Consider the following 18,256-nt stretch of genomic DNA (forward strand, 5'->3'; position numbering starts at 1 on the left):
TGGGACCAGTTTCTTCAGTACGTCATCTTCGCCTACAACTCTTCGGTACACGAGACCACGGGGTACTCCCCCTTTTACCTCCTTCACGGGAAGGAGCCGACTCTCCCTATCGATGCCACTTTGGGGCTCGGGCAGCATGAGCTGCAGGCTACGTCCAACGATGACATCGCAGTGCACTGGGAGGAAGCCAAACGTATCGTTACTGAACGAGAGTACAAGAGCAAGGAAAAAAGCAAGGAGCGGTACGATGCGACAAGGCGCACCCAGGACTTCGAACCAGGTGATCTGGTCCACATCCGGATGCCCACATCCAAACGAGGAAAAACTACCAAGTTCGTGCACCCATATCACGGCCCGTTCCGAATAGTGAGGCGAACCTCTGTGAATGACTGGGAGGTGGAGTCCAGGCGGGGAAAGCGAGAGGTGGTCAACGTGGAGCGGCTGAAACCATTTATCGCCAGGGAAACAGCTTATGATAGCACACCCCAAGGATGCCCACTATCAGCCAACAAGATTTCACCCGAGGAATCCGAATCAGCGTCGAAAGCAACCACCACAGAACAAACACCGGACAACATGGATATCAGTGAAGGTTGTGAAAGTGATGGTGCCGGTGATTACGACGACGACGAGTTCTTCGACGCGATAGACTTTCCAGACTTTCCAGCTCGCGGTGAACTCACGTCAGAAACAACATCGGCATCAACAGATGAAACAACGAACACTAGACCACGCAGAGTGCTTGTGAAACCCCGTCAAGAGGGGTTCGTGTATTACTAGTGATAGAGACTGAGCGAGGACGCTCAATGTTTTTTTGGGGGAATGTGATGTTACAAAAATAAAAAAAAAGTGATTGCACGGGGCCCCGAGAGATGGCGGTAGCGGCACGCGGGCGCGGAGAGGGTGTTGGTCTTGCCGGTGGAGAGAGGAGACGTGGCTAATCATTTCGGAGAAACTCTCCCTGGTCTCCCTATAAAAGACGCCCCAAAACCCTTCCGAGGCGTCGGCTAGTTGACTCAAGTCAGGAGCGTCGAGGCAAAACCCCGCCAGACAATCCGAGCGAGAGCCACCGCAGTCGACAGTCTCCGCGCACGCGTAACCGACCCGCCGCGCTCATGCCCGTACTCGAGAATCGCAGCTCAGTCTCTGTCGTTCCTTGGGGAACGGGTCGTCGTTAGTTGTGCCGAGGCAAAACCCCGCCAGGCACGGCTACCGATCCGGTCGCCCTGCTAAGTTTGCTATCCCCCGTAGAGCGAGCAAAGTAACCCGTAACAAGGTGCACCAGCCACAACACGAGGCTCTCTCTCCGCAGTGCTCATCAAATGAAGTCGCAAGTTCTGTGGAATGATGCTTTCACAATGAGCCATCTTCAAGAAGTCAAGCTTCCTTCAAAGCTCTGGTGCCGCCTAAATTGTGCCGACGATCGAAACGTTCGTTTCGCTATACGACATCGATACGAAAAAAAAAAAAAAAAAGCTAGACATTTTCACGAGAAATCTGTGCTCTTCTATCCACATGACGACAAAGTGTCGTCGCAAACATTCTTTTCGTGGTGTGTTATGCGGAAGCGGTGACATATATTCCCTAGCTGTTGCGAACAGTGTGCTGCAAGAAGCTGACAGCAGTTCGGCCTGCAAAGGGGCCATGACGACTAGGAGGTTTAGTGATGTATTACACGTGCTAACACAGAAGCTGCGATCTCAAACGACACATTTGGAGACGCTGCCTTCAGCACTAAGTGCCTGGGGAAGGTTTCCTCTGAAGGTAATTTGTTTATTGCAAACTTTGCTGCTGAGAAAATCAGCCGGGTGCTACTGGACGCGTGAATACTGGGTATAATTTGCTTTTGTAGAGTGAAATTCACAAGTAGGTTCATGCCGGGACTTTATTACAGTAAATATAAAAAGTAAATCCATTCGTAAAGAATTAAACATAGCAGTTGTCCGCCGGCAGCACATCGAACGCGTACGCTCGCATCGATCGTCTGCGCAGGTAGCAGACGACACCAAACAACTCGATTTATAGCCGTTTCCCTACAGCTCAAACGGGCAGATTTGCAACAAAACGTTCCTAGCAAGGTACGGAAATGCCAGACACGAGTAGCATTTTTTTTTTTAAGGGTTAATTACTACCCAACATCGGAACAGCGACAGCCTGCCGCGGCGGCGCCTTTCGAAGATGGCGCAGCAGCGCCACCTGGTGTTTTCTACACAGAAGAGCACGCCCCTTCCTCGCCGTTCGCGCCACTAGATCATTCTAGTTCACTATACACAACACAAAATTGTCAGCCGTGAAAACAGTGGCAGTAAGTTCCGATTCTTGTTTTGTAGGGGTTGGTTCAAAAATGGCTGAGGAGGCTAAAGTAAAGCTACCGCAGAAGCGGTACTACCGGCAAAGAGCTCATTCCAACCCGATAGCAGACCACTGCTTCACTTAGTGAGTACAATTAATAACTCTATATAGATTGGCTTCCCGTTTGTGGTTTCAAAACGGAACCCAGTACAAAGACAAAGTTCTGAAGCGTGTTCTTGAAGTCAGCATGTGCCCATGTTTATGTATGGAGAACCACGTGTGTTGCTGTTGGTTTCCGTTTTTCTGCTGTTGCTAAAGTAGCGAAAGTGCTGTTGCTTCCGGGTTACCAAAGAATAACCGTTGTCTTGTTTATTTTGGGGAGAATTGTGATTTCCAGGCTCGAATCTGTGATAGCTTTTGAAGAGCGACTCGAACGGAGACGAGATATGCTGAAAATTTTTCTCCCATCTTTTTGTGCCTGTGTTTAGTCGACGCTTGAGCTGGCTGTCCGCAGGCAAACAGTGGTGTTCTCGCACGTTGAATACGTTGAGTAACGTCTCGTACGTTACTTGCAGCCCGCCATGTCCGGACGATATGGATTGGAGCGAGTACTTCCCACATCCTGTGACCGGCGACAAGCAAGTCGAATTCGCCGACATCGGCTGCGGTTACGGCGGCCTCTTGGGTACACGTTCCGTAGCCCTCATAGGTTTACGACCGCGTTAACCTTAGGCAGCCACGTAATCCATTTATCTCTTTAACTCGGCACACGCTCGACACTAAAATCAAATTTCTGAATTTGAAAACTTTTCGATGCTTGCTGTCTAGTAATAATCTTTAGCCAAACTGATAGCAGCGTGCTCATTCTGAATGTCTGTGTTGTGCTAAGCGTGGTTCGCATCTGCCTCAGGCTGTTCTTTTCCAAGCAGTGCAGGTCTTTGCCGCCGCATGCGTCCTAAGATTTGGCGGTAAAAAAGAAAGCTACGTCCAAAGATTTGGCGGTAAAAAGAAAAGAAGAAATGAAATGAGTTTGCACCTGTCATTTGATTGAAAGTAACAAAGGCGTCTCGTGCACTTCCTGGAGGTTGTCGGCTCTTAAAGGCCCTGTAAATGTGTGTATTGCAGTCATCAAGACGGTTCAGGCTATTTTTCTGGGCTGTAAACAGTTACGTGTGTCAGCACCCTGCTTGCTGCGTTTTTTTTTTGTTGTTGTTGTCGTACAGTACGTTGAAGTGGTGATGGTACTCTTATCAATAAGACTGACTTTTTTTCGTTGTGGGCACCCCAGGTGACACTTTGTGGTGGCATTTCAGTGCACTCAACGGAATTTTCTGGCTGCGTTATCCTACCGCACGACTTCTTCCATGTGCTGGGTCGCTTCGCTGCTGTTGTTTCGAGTGTGTATGCAATATTCTTAATTCTTTTACGCAGGAGAAACAGTCCCAGTGGCTGATACAGTGAACCATATACATTTACAGCTCTAGTGAACCTGCCCTGCAGGGCAGTAAAGGCTGTTTACAACCTTGGGGGATCAAACAGTATGTTCTTTGCGAGAGTTTGTTTGGTCAAGTGTTGAAGCAGTGAGAAAGCACCAAAACTCACACCGTACTTGAACGTAACATTTAATAGACACCGTCGAATTTGCATTAGCCCATTACCGAAATCTCTGCATGTGTTATAGGTATCGTGCGCTATGACCCTGTTAAAATTGATCGTTTACAAAGAAAAAAAAAACCTGCCTAGACCGTGAAAATGGAAAGAGCATTTCTAGCAAGAAATCATGATTTCCGGCTTCATTTCTGACTAGATTATTAGATTCTAGCTAAAATCGACAGCTTCTAACTGGAAAAATTTTTAGTAGCTGGAGACGATTATTTCCAGCTTGCGTGTTTTTTTTTTCTTCTAGCTGGACTGACAAATGCTAGCTGGAAGTAAATCTCAATCCAGCTAGAAATAAACTAGAAACTGAATTTCTAGCTAGAAATACTGCTAGTTTTTGCTAGAAGAAATTTGTGGTTCAATAATCCAGCTAGAAAAAAACATATATTTTCACCTGGGGAGGAGGGTTGAACCCTTGATTGCAAGCTTGTTTGTGACAGGTTTGGGTCAACCCCGTCTCATGTAAGCAAGGAGGCTAACAACTGGCTTTTTTGATGGCTTGACCCGCAGTTGCGCTGTCGCCGATGTTCCCCGAAACGTACATGGTGGGCATGGAGATCCGGGTGAAGGTGTCGGACTACGTGCAGGATCGGATCAAGGCTCTCAGGGGCCAGCACCCAGGGCAGTACGAGAACGTGGCCTGTATTCGCACCAACGCCATGAAGCACCTCCCAAACTTCTTCAGGAAAGGACAGGTATACGGCCGCCTTTTTTAGTACTGCGAAGCAGTGTACAGTAGACTCTCTCTAAACGGAACTTCAAGCGACCGAAAAAATTAGTTCCGTTTAACAGGAGTTCCGTTTACTGAGAGAGATGAGTGAAAGTGCAAATTTATGTGCGTACACACTCTTAATGGCATTTCATGGAACTCTAAGCGCTAGAAGGTGAATGTAGCTGATAGTTTTTCAGGAAGCAAGAAAACTACAAGAGGTTTAGGCACAGCATTCACAAAGTTGATTTGGCAACAATGAGTCGCTGTGCACTACAAAATGCGTCAATTGTTTTTGTTTGAGTCGTTGCAACTGCATCTTCACGGAGGCTAGAGGCCTCAACTTCGCGAGTGCTTACGAGCCACTGAATTTAGAAGACGGCACCGCGGTAATGAAGCACGAATAGCACCACAATGACACAAATGAGGCGGCAGGAGCTGAGCCCTGTAACCTCGGCATCTTGAATCGAGACCGAACGACTGGAACAAGAACTGCGATGTTGCATTCGTTGCGCTTACACGGCTGACCACTAACGAGACGAGGTTTATGAGGCCAACGGCGCTAGAAAAACATGGATAAAAAAACGAAACGGCCGGAACCGTAAAAAGCTGATTCTCATGCCAATGGATTTCACAAGTTCCATTTCTGGTTCCGTTTACACGGTGACGCAGAAATTTTAGTTCCGATTACCGAGAGTTTTAATACGGTATCTGAATACAAAACCAACCAACTTAGAGGCTACTGTTCCGTTAAAGCGGCAATTCCGTTTAAGCAATTTCCGTTTATCGAGATTCTACTGTACCTCTAACCTGCCAGGGAAATTTTCATGTGTGCGTCAGCAGAAAGCTCCCAGGCTACTACTGGCTACACAAAGAAACATCCCAGGCTACTATTGGCTACACCCAGGGCACACAAGCAAATTGCTGGCACCGCCAGGGGTCGAACGTGGGCCCTCAAAGAGAAACGGAGTGAGAGCCCATTGTCTTGCCGACTCATACCCCGGCTACACTAGGGTCCGAATGTCATTTCAACCAAATGTCATTTTACTTCAAATGGGGGGCTTCGAGTGCCATTTGGAATCCGCCGTGCTCCACTACGATTTCGATGGAATTTAAAGCTTTAACAATCGCTGGCCGTGCTGGGAGGCGCTGCTGCTGTCGAGCTCTGTTTTTATGCAGTAATGCAACAGTCAAATTTAGCAGCAGTCTTTGGCATTGAAATGATATCAAATTATACATATTGTAAGCTTTGACACGGTTTTTGCTTAATTCTGAGCCGCAATCTACGTTTTTTGTGCAGTTTTGTGCTGTCTGGCCACGCTGGTTTGTCGCTTGCTCGCACTAGTGCTGAGAGTATGGAATCATTCCATCTTGATATCATGATTTAAGGGAACGAGAAGTAAACAAAGTCCAACAATTTAGAATATTTTGTTTGTTTTAAGTACACCAGTAATGTACTTGTTTATGCTGACTTGGGACGCTGTTCGCGAGAGTGCTAGGAATGGCATTGGAGTGCCCCAAATGTCTCTCTGGGTGCTCATTTGATCTGAATGGCATTTCAAAACCCAGTGGAGCAGGGCAAGTTCGCATTTGAGTCAAATGGCATTCGGACGCTAGTGTAGCAGAGCTCTAAGCTATGCCAAAATGTGGAGATGGGCACACAAACAGTGCTTTGTATTCAGCGGCTGAGGAGGGGGAGGGCGCTTTCTGGAGGCTACGCATGAAACAAGAGCGCGGGGGAGGCAGTCAGAGAGATGATGCCACAGCCACGCATGCCGCCCACCTTCTCACTCTTCGAAAGATGCTTCTCTCCGTTTTCTTTCCGCCGATGCCGCTGCGTTGGGCATGCCGCCCCGGTGAATCCTAGGTGACGGCTGGCAGAGTCTCTGGTTTCACTCCTTGTAGAGCCACGTGTGTGAATTCAAGTAATGTCACATGGGCGATCATTGTGGGTGTCGTTTACAGCTTTGCAGCTGAACCACCTTCACCGCGTGTGTTGGAGCCAATTTTTTACCTTGTCATGTTCAGTTCAGCTCAATGTCAATTTACATAATAAGCATCGAACAAAATAATCTGAAAAAAAAAAAAAGCTGGGCTTTTTTTTTTCTTGACAGGTCCTGTTTACCCTTGACAGGTAAACAGGACAGGTCCTGGCAGGTCCTGACAGGTCCAGGTTTTTTCTTGACAGGTCCAGGTTTTTTCTTGACAGGTCCTGATTACCCTTGGGCAGTTTGAGTTTTGGCAGTCAGGGCCGTGGACATCTGGACCAGAGACACCAGAAATAGCAAATAAAACTTAGAAAATATATAACAAAAAATATTTATATTTTCATCTCAATGAGATATTGCAAATTTTTTAAATAAATGGTGGTTACGTCAAAGTTCGTACCATACCAGTCGTTTAGCCTTGTGGGGAGACTGTATTTAAAGGAGCCATGAAGACAAAATACAAGTTTGTTTTATTCGAAAGATTTCGTGTTTTATTGTGTCCCCAGCGCTTGTCCGGATGCAAACGATGTTTTATTCACTGAGAAATTAATCAATTTGCGTTAAAATTTTGATTTTCCCGCTAAATCGTGTGTTTTCGTGGTCTGCTATGACATCACAGGAACCGACTGCTGTGCCACGGCCGCTGGACGAGAGCGCACGCCTTCCATCCAGTGGCCGTGGCTGTGCAGCCGATTGGAAAGCCTTGTTTACCGTTAGTGAACCTAGATGGCACCACCACACCATGGCAAGCTGTTTTCTGCCTCTGGTTTGTTTTTGACCGTATTTGAACCTGACTAGTTTTTGTTCAGGGAGAAAATATTTGTTCGTGAAACAGAGTGCTCGCTCGACGAATATGGTCACGTAAGACACTGTTGCTTGCGTCAATCGGCCAGTGTCGTCTAAAACTACCCCAAAGCCCACAGTCCTGTGCAGCTAAACCAAGCTTAGTTCACGCAGTACCAACAGCAGTACGCATCACTACTTCTATGTTTACGTATCTTTCCGTAACTTCCACTGTCAGTCCCACCATTCTTACTGATATGAAAAGAATGTGCCTTAAATTTAAGTGCAAATAGCTCGTTCGGAAAGCTTATAAGCTCTGCCTAATTTGTGTTTGCTTTTGCCGCCATCCACCAATCGCAGAGCTGGCTGGTATGACATCATAGGTTCGGTTGCAAGAAATGAGCTGGTGGGTCGCATGGCCATTCCCTTTTTCCCTAATTATGTAGCTTATTTGAGCGAAGTTTATATTTGAGCGAAGTTCACATTAAAAGTGGTGTCAGTATGATTCTAACGAGGCAATCTTTTGAAGGAACCAAACTTGTGTTTTCTCTTCGTGGCTTCTTTAAGGATGCGAAGTTTATCTTAAAAGTGGTGTCAGTATGATTCTAACGAGGCAATCTTTTGAATGAACCAAACTTGTGTTTTCTCTTCGTGGCTCCTTTAAGGATGCGAGCAACCGCGTAGAGTCAGCTGGATACCAGCTTCACACCCCATCACAAACGGGTGGGTGCACGAGCTATGGTCGGGTGGCAAAGGGCACACCTGAACCAGGAAAGGGAAAACAAGAACAGACCAAAGCAGTGTTTTGTGGGGTGCAGCATTGGCAGCAAAGACAAAGCCAGTAGCATATGCCACAGATAAAAAGGTGAGCTCGTGTGTTTGGAGATATCAATGCATTCGCCACGAAGCATGTAGCCCTTAGCGCAGCAAAATGGGACGAGAATATGCAGTTCCACGCAATGCTTCAAGCCACTCTGGAGCAGCTACCGTATTTTCGCGCACATAACCTGCCCCTGCATATAATCCGCATCCCCACTTTCAGCCCGCCTGAAAAGAAAAAATGTTGAAGACAAGTAAATTCGAGTGAAGTAGGTGCCGTATTTTTGCGCGTATAACCCGCCCTGCATATAATCCACACCCCCCACTTTCAGCCCGCTGGAAAAGAAAAAAAAAATCCTCGCGTATTGCCCGCACATTTGATACCGGAAAGGCTGCACTAAAGCTACTGCTCAAGCAACAAATCACATACTATGTAGACTGAAAAAGCGTATATATTTAGCAAGTAGAATACACTGACTGCGAGGCGAAAGTCACAATTCTCTAATAAAATTTAGTTGTTAAGGTGCGCTCGTCCCTGTTTTTTCTCCCTTGTCCTTGTATGTTTCGCACCATCGCTGCCATGGAAGGCTTAGTTCATGTTACTGCACAGGAGCTTCACGGCACAACGCGCATTGCCGTGAAGCTGCACAACCGCGCCCCAACTTTGCCACTGAAATTTTCGCATTTTTGGTGCGGGTTGTACGCACGAAAATACGGTATGTGAGGCTGTGGAGCAAACACCAGGAGTGTGATTCTATGAAGATTCCCTAGTGGTTACCCCCGCCGAGCTGCAGAATATTGCCGAGTTGGGGAAAGCACCCGAAGAAAGCGCCCAGGTCTTGAAGAAGTGGATCTCGGGACGGCTTGGAAAAGCACCGCGCAACCGCATTCTGGTTTATGCCCTGCCTGAAAAACACAGGGAGGAGCACCTGACCGTGGATTACAGGAAGTGGAATAGTAGTGTGCACCAAGTGTACGAAGAGCTTGGGCTCCGAGTAGAATTTGCTGCCGCACCATGGGTCCCCAGATAACCAGGCGTACGAGAAGGGGTACGACGGGCTCACGGCAAAGTTGCTCGGTCGACGCTTGGGAAGGAGGCCGAGAGCCTTTTGTAGCGTAAGCTACACTGGCCGAGGTTTAGCAGTTTCGCGTGGACCCTGAAGAACCGTGCTGCGCAAGTGCAAGTAGCATTGGATTGGATTGGATTAAATTGGATTGGATTGGAAATACAATCCAGTTGGAGTACGGGTGTGTAGAGAATGGGGTCTTTCGTATTCGCCAGTCTGCGCATTCCGGAGGAGTGGCGTCATAGTTGTGGCAGACGCATTGGCGCTGGCGCGTGCCTGGCTGTGTGCCTCCTTTGCGCAGTAGCCAAGTCTGATGCTGCACCGGAGTGGCTTGATAGATGTTTCACGTGGCTTCTGGAGAGCTTTGCTGCGCATGCGCGAGGAGCAGTGACTGAACTGGACTGGACTGGACTGGATTGGATTGGATTGCTGAACCTTAGCTCGCACTACGTATATCCTGAAATAGCCGAGTTAAGCCACTGCTAATTTTTTTAGGCACTTCAATGGAGGATGCTTCAACACACACACAAAGATAGGAGTGGCAGCCCGGGAAGAATCTGTAGGCAGTACCTGCACTCGTGGAGGCATTGGCCCAGGGGGTGCGACAGGACACCCGCCGTAGAAGAAAGAGTGAAAGAACGGGTCAGTAAAGAACGAAAGAAGTGTGCTGCGGGATCCAGGGACACGCCACACACTGAAACATAGAAGGAACATCAGCAAGTGGTTTTATTCTTGAGTAAGCAGAATGGCCGGCGAGCCCATAAATGAGAAGAGCTGTATCGAGTTATGGAAGAGTTTTCCATTACACCTGAAGGTTGTGCAGATCCACCTCTGGCGGGAAGAAGAGCCACCATTGAATAAGGAATACAGTTGGGTAGGCAACAATATGCAGAGAACGGAATGATGGAGAGTTGGGGCACTTGGTAAAGTAGACGCACAGTGGGAAGGGGTACAAACCGAGTGCTGCGAACACGTGTGGCTGACTGGTTCCACCTGTGGGGAAAGGGTTGCCTTTGGTGTGGTGTATTGTATTTTCAGGTGTATAAGTCGCAGTTTTTTCCTGAAATTTTTGTTGGTGCGGCGGTGCGACTTCTGTATGGAATAAATCCGGTATGTGATGGCCGCGAGTGGTCCGCGCTCGAGAAGGTGCCTGTGTGCTGCGTGATGTCAGCGCTCACTAAAAGACACTGCTCTAAGGTCTAAATGAATGAATTATTTGTTAGCGAGTCGGAGGAAGAAGGCTTCGATGGTTTTGCCCTAAACGTTGTCTGTGTGTATCAATAAACCATTTTTGAGAAGTTAGTTCTGTCTAGACTTCGGATAGTAGATGCACGTGTCTAGCACTGTTAACCGGGGGATGCATACAGAGGCGGCAGCCGCCGCAACCATGTACTTTTGCCGCACTTTCTAACGAACTGATCCTCTATGAGTTTACCTGATTAACAAGCGCGCTTTGTACACCGGTGCGTCTTTCACACCGATGCGACTTGTGCACGTTTTTCTTCGGAAAAACTGTCGTTTTAAGGATGCAACTTATACAAAAGTGCGACTTATAGACCGGAAAATATGGTACGTGTGGACCGGTAAAGGAGCAGAGGAAAAAACAAAGGAGCTGTTTGAGTGCATTGCACAGGACTTCCAAACGACAAACTTGCCCTGCATAGTGGTGGGAGATTTTAATGCACATATTGATGCTCTTGACGAAGCAACAGAGAGAACAGGAAGGAGGCTGCTAGACTGGGTGAAAACAACAGGATTGGTGATCGCCGACACCGCAGAAAAGTGTTAGGGACAAATCGTGTGGGCAGTGGGCAACAATTCATCGTGCATTGACCAACTGCTCTCTTTTCTGAGGGCCCTTTCAGAGCTGGACTCAGAAATTGATGAAATTGATGAAGAAATTGATGAAAATGATGAAATTCAGAAATTGATGAAAAGGAAGAAAAAAGTCTGGACAATGACCAAATTACTATCCGACTTGTGTTTAGAAGGAGGCAACAGAGAACAAGCAAACTGAACATCCTGCAGGCCAGGGACATCAACACTCTGGCAGAGCAGTTGGAAAAAGACGCAGCAGAAGCCAACATAAAGGACTGCGATGATTTCGTGCAGTGGATTAACAAACACGTAACGGCCCTGTGTCAGCACAGGAAAAGGACTTGTGGGAAGAAAAGGCAGGAAAAGTGGCAGCATCTCCACTCCGTGGATCATGGCAAGGGTGCGGAGTACGGGGACTCGAAATGACATCCAAGTTGCGCCCCGAGTGACATCCGATTTGCGCCCCGACCGTTATTCGATTGGAGCCGTGAGTTGCACCTTGATTATTCCCTAAATGAAACTGCAACTCACGGCTCAAATTGAATTTCGCTTGATTTTCACTTGATGGTGGGGCGCGCACGGATGAACGCGGACGGACAATGGGGGGTCCTAAAATACTCCACACTGTTACAGGCGAGGGAGTAAGCCAACGTCGCGCACAGAAAGCTAAAAGCAGTGAATGCCAACTTTCTTGATGAGCTCAAAGGGGCCGGCAGGCATGTCGCAAGGAAATTCTGCAACTTGTTCAGAGTGAGCGGGCTGAGTCTTCCTGCACCAAGGCCTGTCTGCGAGACTTAACAATGGGGGAAGATTATGAAGGGCAGGGCTGTCTTGATTACGTCAACCTATGTGGTCCAGAAACTGGAAAGACGAACAGTGCCTCAAAAGCAGGACGCAGGGACCTGACAAGGGAAGCACTCTGGAGATACAATCACCAAAGGATAGTTTGAATGGGCCCTGGAACGCAGGATTTGCAGGACAGTGGCAGGGCTAGACAAAACCCCGATACAGTTGGTCAAGAAAATGGGGCCCAAAACAAGAGAGCTACTTTTCAAGGCACTGAATGACAGGGAACAGAACGCCCGCTGGACGTCCTGTTGACAGGCGGGTGTTGATGGATAGACAAACAAACAGTAACCTCAGGTTAAACTTATCATACTTGGAACAGGGCCAGATGAGGGAGTCTACCAGGCCTGCTTTACGCTGACCATGTTGTCCTGATGGTAAATTCGCCTACTGAGCTTCAGGTCCTCCCCAATACATATGCAGAGGAGGTGACAAGATTAGGCCTGCGCTTCGATTCGAATAAGTCGACGATCATGACAGTAGGGACACCACCTGGAGGAGTGACAGTAGGAATGAAGGACGGGGATATGCTTAAACCACTGTGGCGTAGGGCACCGTTGTAGAGGAGTACCATATGTACAAATATTTGGGGATCAAGATGACAGACGGAAGGAATTATCTCTGGGAATACGAGGCTTATTTAGGATAAAAGCGAGTGTACCTGACATCCAGGCCTCTCTGGACCTTCAGTCGGTACGAGGTTGTCTGGGCGCTCTGGAAGCTGGTGGCAGCGCCCGGGCGAACATTTGGCGTTGCTGTTCTGAGCATTTATTCAATGCCTAGGAGGGCACTCGTGTTGCACTGGGCAGGCTTACGTACACCACCAACGAAGCAGTGCAGGGTGACGTGGGCTGGTCGTCGCTTGAGGCAAGAGAGGCCACAGCCAAACTCGCGTTGGAATGGCGTCTGAGCATGATGCCAGACGGAAGGTGGGCCGGGGAGGTGTATAGATAGGTGTACCTTCACTACACAAACACCAAATGGTTGACCTGAAGACAAGTGGCAGAACGCTACGATGTACCACAGGTACCACGATGTACGATGTACCACAATGTACGGTGTATATGAAACACTCAGGCCAGACTGGCGGCGGAAGGTGCGCGACCGGGTACGATGAGCGGAGAATGTGAGGTGTCGAAGCGACGCGAAAGCCCGGCCATCACTGCAGGTGTACTGTGAGGGAAAGGTCTGCATCCAAAGAGAGGAAGATATACGACAACTCAAAAGAGGGTGGTCTGTTGTACGAGGCAAGGAGCAGTGTTCTGAGGATTGGAGTGGTGAGGGCCAAGTTCTCTCCTGGCCAGGACACTCACTGTACCAGGTGTGCAGGCTGCTCCGATGCACTTGCAGTGGCACTGGGGCTGTGTAGTGGGAGCGTTAGTACGTTACCAAGTTACCAAACAGTGCCTGGTGGCATGATCATGTGTGAACAGGACAGTTTAATGACACTGCGTGGAGGTTTCTTTATTTTGTTCGTCTTCTAGGCACGAGCCAGTTTTCTCTGGCATCAGCCATTACAAAGGGTTTCGGCCTAATCAGCGTCAGTATTAGACACTCTCGCCGTTGCTTCGCAACACCAGGGATCCCCAGATTGCCCTCTTTTTTTATTTTCGGCAGTTGCCAACTAGCTCACGTGTGTGGTGGCTAGTGCGAATCATACACTAGAGCTCTGCATGGGCCTAATTTTTAAGGCCCGGACTCGACCCAAGCGCGACCTGGATCCATAACACTTAGCCCAGGCCTGGACCAGGCCTGTCGTCTCTAGAGCAGGCCTGGCTTTGGGCCCAGTTAGTTTTTTGTGAATTTAGATGTACGTGACCAGGCCTGGGCTTAGTCGCTAAAGGAAACTTGTTTTTTAGAGTACTCGGTTGAGTGTCTTCATAGCGGGCAATCAGATGGAGCATCTAGTATGTACAGCAGCACATCATGGATTGAAGCGCAAAAATTTAAGGTTAAGTAGTGCACGTACTTTAGCTTCCGCCGTCTTCAGTTCTCGTCACATCGTAGTAATAATAGCTCGTAGTCTTACATCAGAGACACCATCGCCTTTGATGGCCGGATTCTTGGACACATCATGTGGTTAGCTCGGCCACAAGTTGGTATGCCGAAATTTTTGGTGCCGCGTTTCAATCCACGGGTATGTACGTGCATTGAAATGTTTTACCTGCAGTGGTGGCTCAGGGGTGCTGTTTTTCTAGTACTCAAGTTCGATTCCAGGCCACGGCAGCCGCATTTCGATGGGTTATGTAGAGCACCCTACTTAAGTTCACAGCCCCAGGTTGCCCGAATTAATCCCATCCCTATGGCGATCCATGTTATCGTATCTTTGTTACGTTATACCCCAAAATGCGAAATGTTGATGCAGTACATGAAACGTTGTTAAAATTACAGTACAGTGACTATCAGACCTTACAAAACACATTTTTAAAACAATGCATAGAACTAAAATCAAGATGTGTGCGGAAATAAGCCCGCAACATTCCTTCTAATGCTCTTTTTTACACCACGTCAGAAATATTACTGCCAGGCCTTATGAATTCAAGCCTGAGAAGGGCGTGTGCAGTGCTCTAGCATATACACTCAGCAGATAGGTGGGGCTTGTCGTTGCGCTGCTGAGCACGAGGTCGCGGGTTCGATTCCCAGCCGCGGCAGCCGCTTTTCTGATGGAGGCGAAAAGCAAAAACGCCTGTGTGTTCGAGATGTCGGCACAGTTTAAAGATCCCCGGGTGGTCAATATTAATCCGGAGCCCTCCACTACGGCACGCCTCATCGCCTGCGTTGCGTCGGTGCGCTAAACCCAACAATCAATCAATCAATATGGCGGGCTTGCATCATTGCAATGCTACAAATTGGGTCAACTCAGGACAGTTGAGGACACTTGATAACGAAGTAAATTGGCGTGAACCAGCAGCAGTGGTGACAAGCGTGACAGACACTTTCAGCAACTGCCAAAGTATTGTACAGCAGTAACAACTAAAAGGCCTCCAGCAGTGTTCCACCCCATATTATGGAAGGGGCCTTTATCATCATCATGCTGTATGCAAGCCCTCGTGTTCTGTTGGCGGTGACCCTGACCACAGGTGGACTTTGCATGTGCACGACGTTTTGTCATATCAGTAGAGTTCAAGTAGAATAAGCATGCTCAAGTATGATTTAAAGTACTTGGCAGGTACACGATGTCTTGAATTTGTTAGCGAGTTTTTCAAGCCTTCAGCATCTCAATCTGTCATAACTGTTGGAATTTAATGAGCCAGTTTGTTATGGAAACGATTGCTTCGGTAGAAATTTGGGGCACAAAAGCTGCCTTTGTGGGCAACGTTGTCTGTGTTGTTTCGAGGTGGTGTAGCAAAAGCTTTCTCATTGATTTGAATAAACGACACACGTGACGGGTATGCACCTTCCTTGCATGCAGCCATTACAAAAGTCAGTTTGTAAGTGGGTTCATAATGATGTGTCATACAGACTGGAGCAAATATCTACGCGATTTTTCTAGAGCCCCCTGAAACACAAATAAGACTTTGACAATGGTGCAGAGACTTAGTCAACAAAAAAATGAAGGTAGCCGTTTTATTTCCTTTTATCCCATACACTTGTTGGTGCCCACTGCTTGAGGCATGGCATTAGAGGCTGGTGAGTTTTCTGGACGGATCTCAAAAATATTTTGAAGTAAGGCCTATGCAGTTTGAATACGACATACTGGATAACATCTCCGTAACTGGCTACAAGAAATGGATCGTTCACTCCCATGAAATCGAGCACGTCCAGCACGAAGGCATACAACCTAGAAAAACTGCAATACGGAATGAAAACTTATTACTCGCTGGACTGCTCCTGCCTGATCGAATTAGGGATTTAGTATTCCCTTTTTGTTGGCTTTGTATAGCCTTATACAAAGTGACAGAGCTGTCGTCTGTTTTATGCTTGTTTGCCTTGCTTTGTCGTCATCTCCGTTCCTTCACTTTATCTGGTGGTCACCTTGCATTCCTTACTTTTTTTTTCAGCTTTCGAAAATGTTCTTCCTCTTTCCCGACCCCCACTTCAAGAAGCAGAAGCACAAGTGGAGGATCATCAGCCGTCAGCTGTTGGCTGAATACGCCTACGTCCTCAGGGTTCAGGTGAGCATTCTGTGAGCAAGGAACTTTCTGGCACGTGTGAAGGGAATTTATGCTTTTTGGAGCGATCTAACGTTGGCCTAGTGCGGTTTATTGGGGCCTAAAAGAGTGCGTTAACAGAGCCGGGGCGAAATCAAAAATTCGAATTTTGTGAGTTTAGCGCCCTGGAGCTACACCAGGGCTATGAAGCGCGCCGTACAGTAAAACCTTGCTACAAGAGGCACTTGAGACATTTGAATGGAGACGGTTTGGTTGATTTTTCTATGTGAGACCTTGGTTACCAGAGACATGTTTCTTGGGTCCCTTGAGTGTCTCTTGTAAGGAGGTTTAAGTGCACTGGAGGGCTCCGGATTAATCTCGACCACCTAGAGATCTGTGACGGGCGCTGAAATCTCAACTTACAAGCGTTTTTGCTTTTTGCCTCCTTTAGAGAAGCAGCAACCATGGTTGGGGTCGAACCTGCGTCCTTGGGCTCAGCAGCGCAATGTCTCAGCCCCCGAGTCGCCGTAATGGGTGCTGCGGCGAAATGAAAGATAGACTTGTGTCTGTTGCTTGTGCATTATCCATTACTGGTTATCGATACGTCTAGTCATTCTTGGGAGGCCAGAAAGATGCAGCTTCTATCACTTGTTATGCTTTTTCTGTTTCTTCGTAGCACAAAAATGTTCACTGGCCAAAACTCGGCAGTCACTCAGGTTTGAGGAAGGCACGGTGCAAACCTGAGCTGTTGAGGGTGGGCGGGTGCAGAGCCTGAAAACAGAAATGTGGTTTGCTCCGTAGGTGAACCCGCAGTTGTGCTGGTTAGTACAGTTGGTAAAGTGGTTGAGCTAAACCTTTGGACTGGGTTTGAGTCCTGAAAAAGTGGCTCTCTTAAGTTTGGGTATGGGTCCATTCGTCGCATGATGTTATGTCGTGGGCTGATTGGTAAGTCTGTTTGAGTGCATAGGATCATCCGTAGTAGGACAATTTGTAACTTGTTTAAAGTTCATCATAAGGGTGCGAAAACAAACTTCAAAGATTTTTTTTTAATTGGGACATGGGAATCAGGGAGCATACAATGAAAGGCTAATTATACCCGTGCCACATGTACATGAAAAATGACAGTAAGTGTTTAAGGCTTTAACATACTGAATGACCTTATTTGGGCGGGCCGTGCTACACGCAAAAACGCGAAGGCATTAAATTTGTTGGGCATGATGGTGATAACGACCAAAAAGAGAAGTGCACTTGTATTTTAGAAGCTTTTAATCTAGAGAAAGATGTCTTACAAGGGTTAAAAATGTTTTTTTGTGAAAGAAAGTGTCATGAGAAATAGTGTTTTCTAAAAAATGATGTGAGCCGTTTCTAAAAGTGGCTTCAGCAGCTGCCATCGCCTGCCAGCGTTAGCCAAATCCGAAATATTCGGAACGACGAGTAACACGATGTTTTGCCTTTTGCCGCTGTTTTAGTGAACTTGGTCTTCTTCAGAACTCTGCCACCAAGAGGGCACAAAAAATCGTCTTATTTTGAAGTTCAGCTACGTTTCCATGTCAACACTCTGGTGCTGAGAGTTTCGTTCGTCCATTTTGGTGCCCCTCGCATTCAAGAGTAAGGGGTTCGTGACGGCAAATGAGTTGTGCAGAACTCCTTTAACCAAAAGTGATATTATAGCGAATGGCATTGATTTTTGTGTGTAGCAGCACATTAATGGCATTAAAACTTAAGGCCTTAAGCACTTAATGTCATTTTTCGTGTACGTGTGGCACGGGTATAAGAGAGCACAGACATGCGTTCCAGTGGGTAACTTCCGCAGGGAACTTGGCCGCGCTCTGTGCAAGGTGTAGACGTGAAGCCCATTTTGACAAAACGACCATTTAAAGATACACTCGGGCGGGAGATCTTCGAGGCATTTTCAGTGTTGTCCGCGCTCGAGGGAGAATGTGTCAGCTCCCCTTCTGTCACGCTCACCAAACGTGAAATGCAATTTTCGGAGCAATGGTTGTGAATGCAGGACGTGCCACTGGAAAGGTCTTTGAGACCTATTAATCGTCTCTTCTCCTCCGTTCTTTGGAATCTTTTTTTTTTTTTTTTTTTTTCCATTATACAGCCCACTCGCAATAATCCAAACTTGAAGGGACCCCAGGATATTGTTTGAATTATCGGAAGTTTGAATTATCAGGCGTT

General features: G+C 47.5%; 1 protein-coding gene across 4 annotated transcripts in view; it reads left to right on the forward strand.

The window, feature by feature from the left end:
- The window catches only part of LOC144163208 (tRNA (guanine-N(7)-)-methyltransferase), a 103,758-nt gene that overhangs the window by 60,295 nt on the left and 25,207 nt on the right, over positions 1-18,256 (forward strand). For 2 of the 4 annotated variants that reach the window (XM_077694065.1, XM_077694063.1), the window contains 3 exons: positions 2,868-2,977; positions 4,462-4,646; positions 15,983-16,096. In XM_077694065.1, coding sequence (XP_077550191.1) covers positions 2,887-2,977; positions 4,462-4,646; positions 15,983-16,096 — 390 coding nt within the window. In that variant the 5' untranslated portion in view covers positions 2,868-2,886. Of the gene's footprint in view, positions 1-2,274; positions 2,437-2,867; positions 2,978-4,461; positions 4,647-15,982; positions 16,097-18,256 lie in introns of those variants that run through there. The other 2 variants (XM_077694066.1, XM_077694064.1) reach the window with 2 other exon arrangements.

The sequence above is a fragment of the Haemaphysalis longicornis genome, unplaced genomic scaffold (assembly GCF_048455015.1).
Source record: "Haemaphysalis longicornis isolate Haplotype H1 unplaced genomic scaffold, Haemaphysalis longicornis Haplotype H1 scaffold_12, whole genome shotgun sequence".
In the NCBI taxonomy this organism is placed as follows: Eukaryota; Metazoa; Arthropoda; class Arachnida; order Ixodida; family Ixodidae; genus Haemaphysalis; species Haemaphysalis longicornis.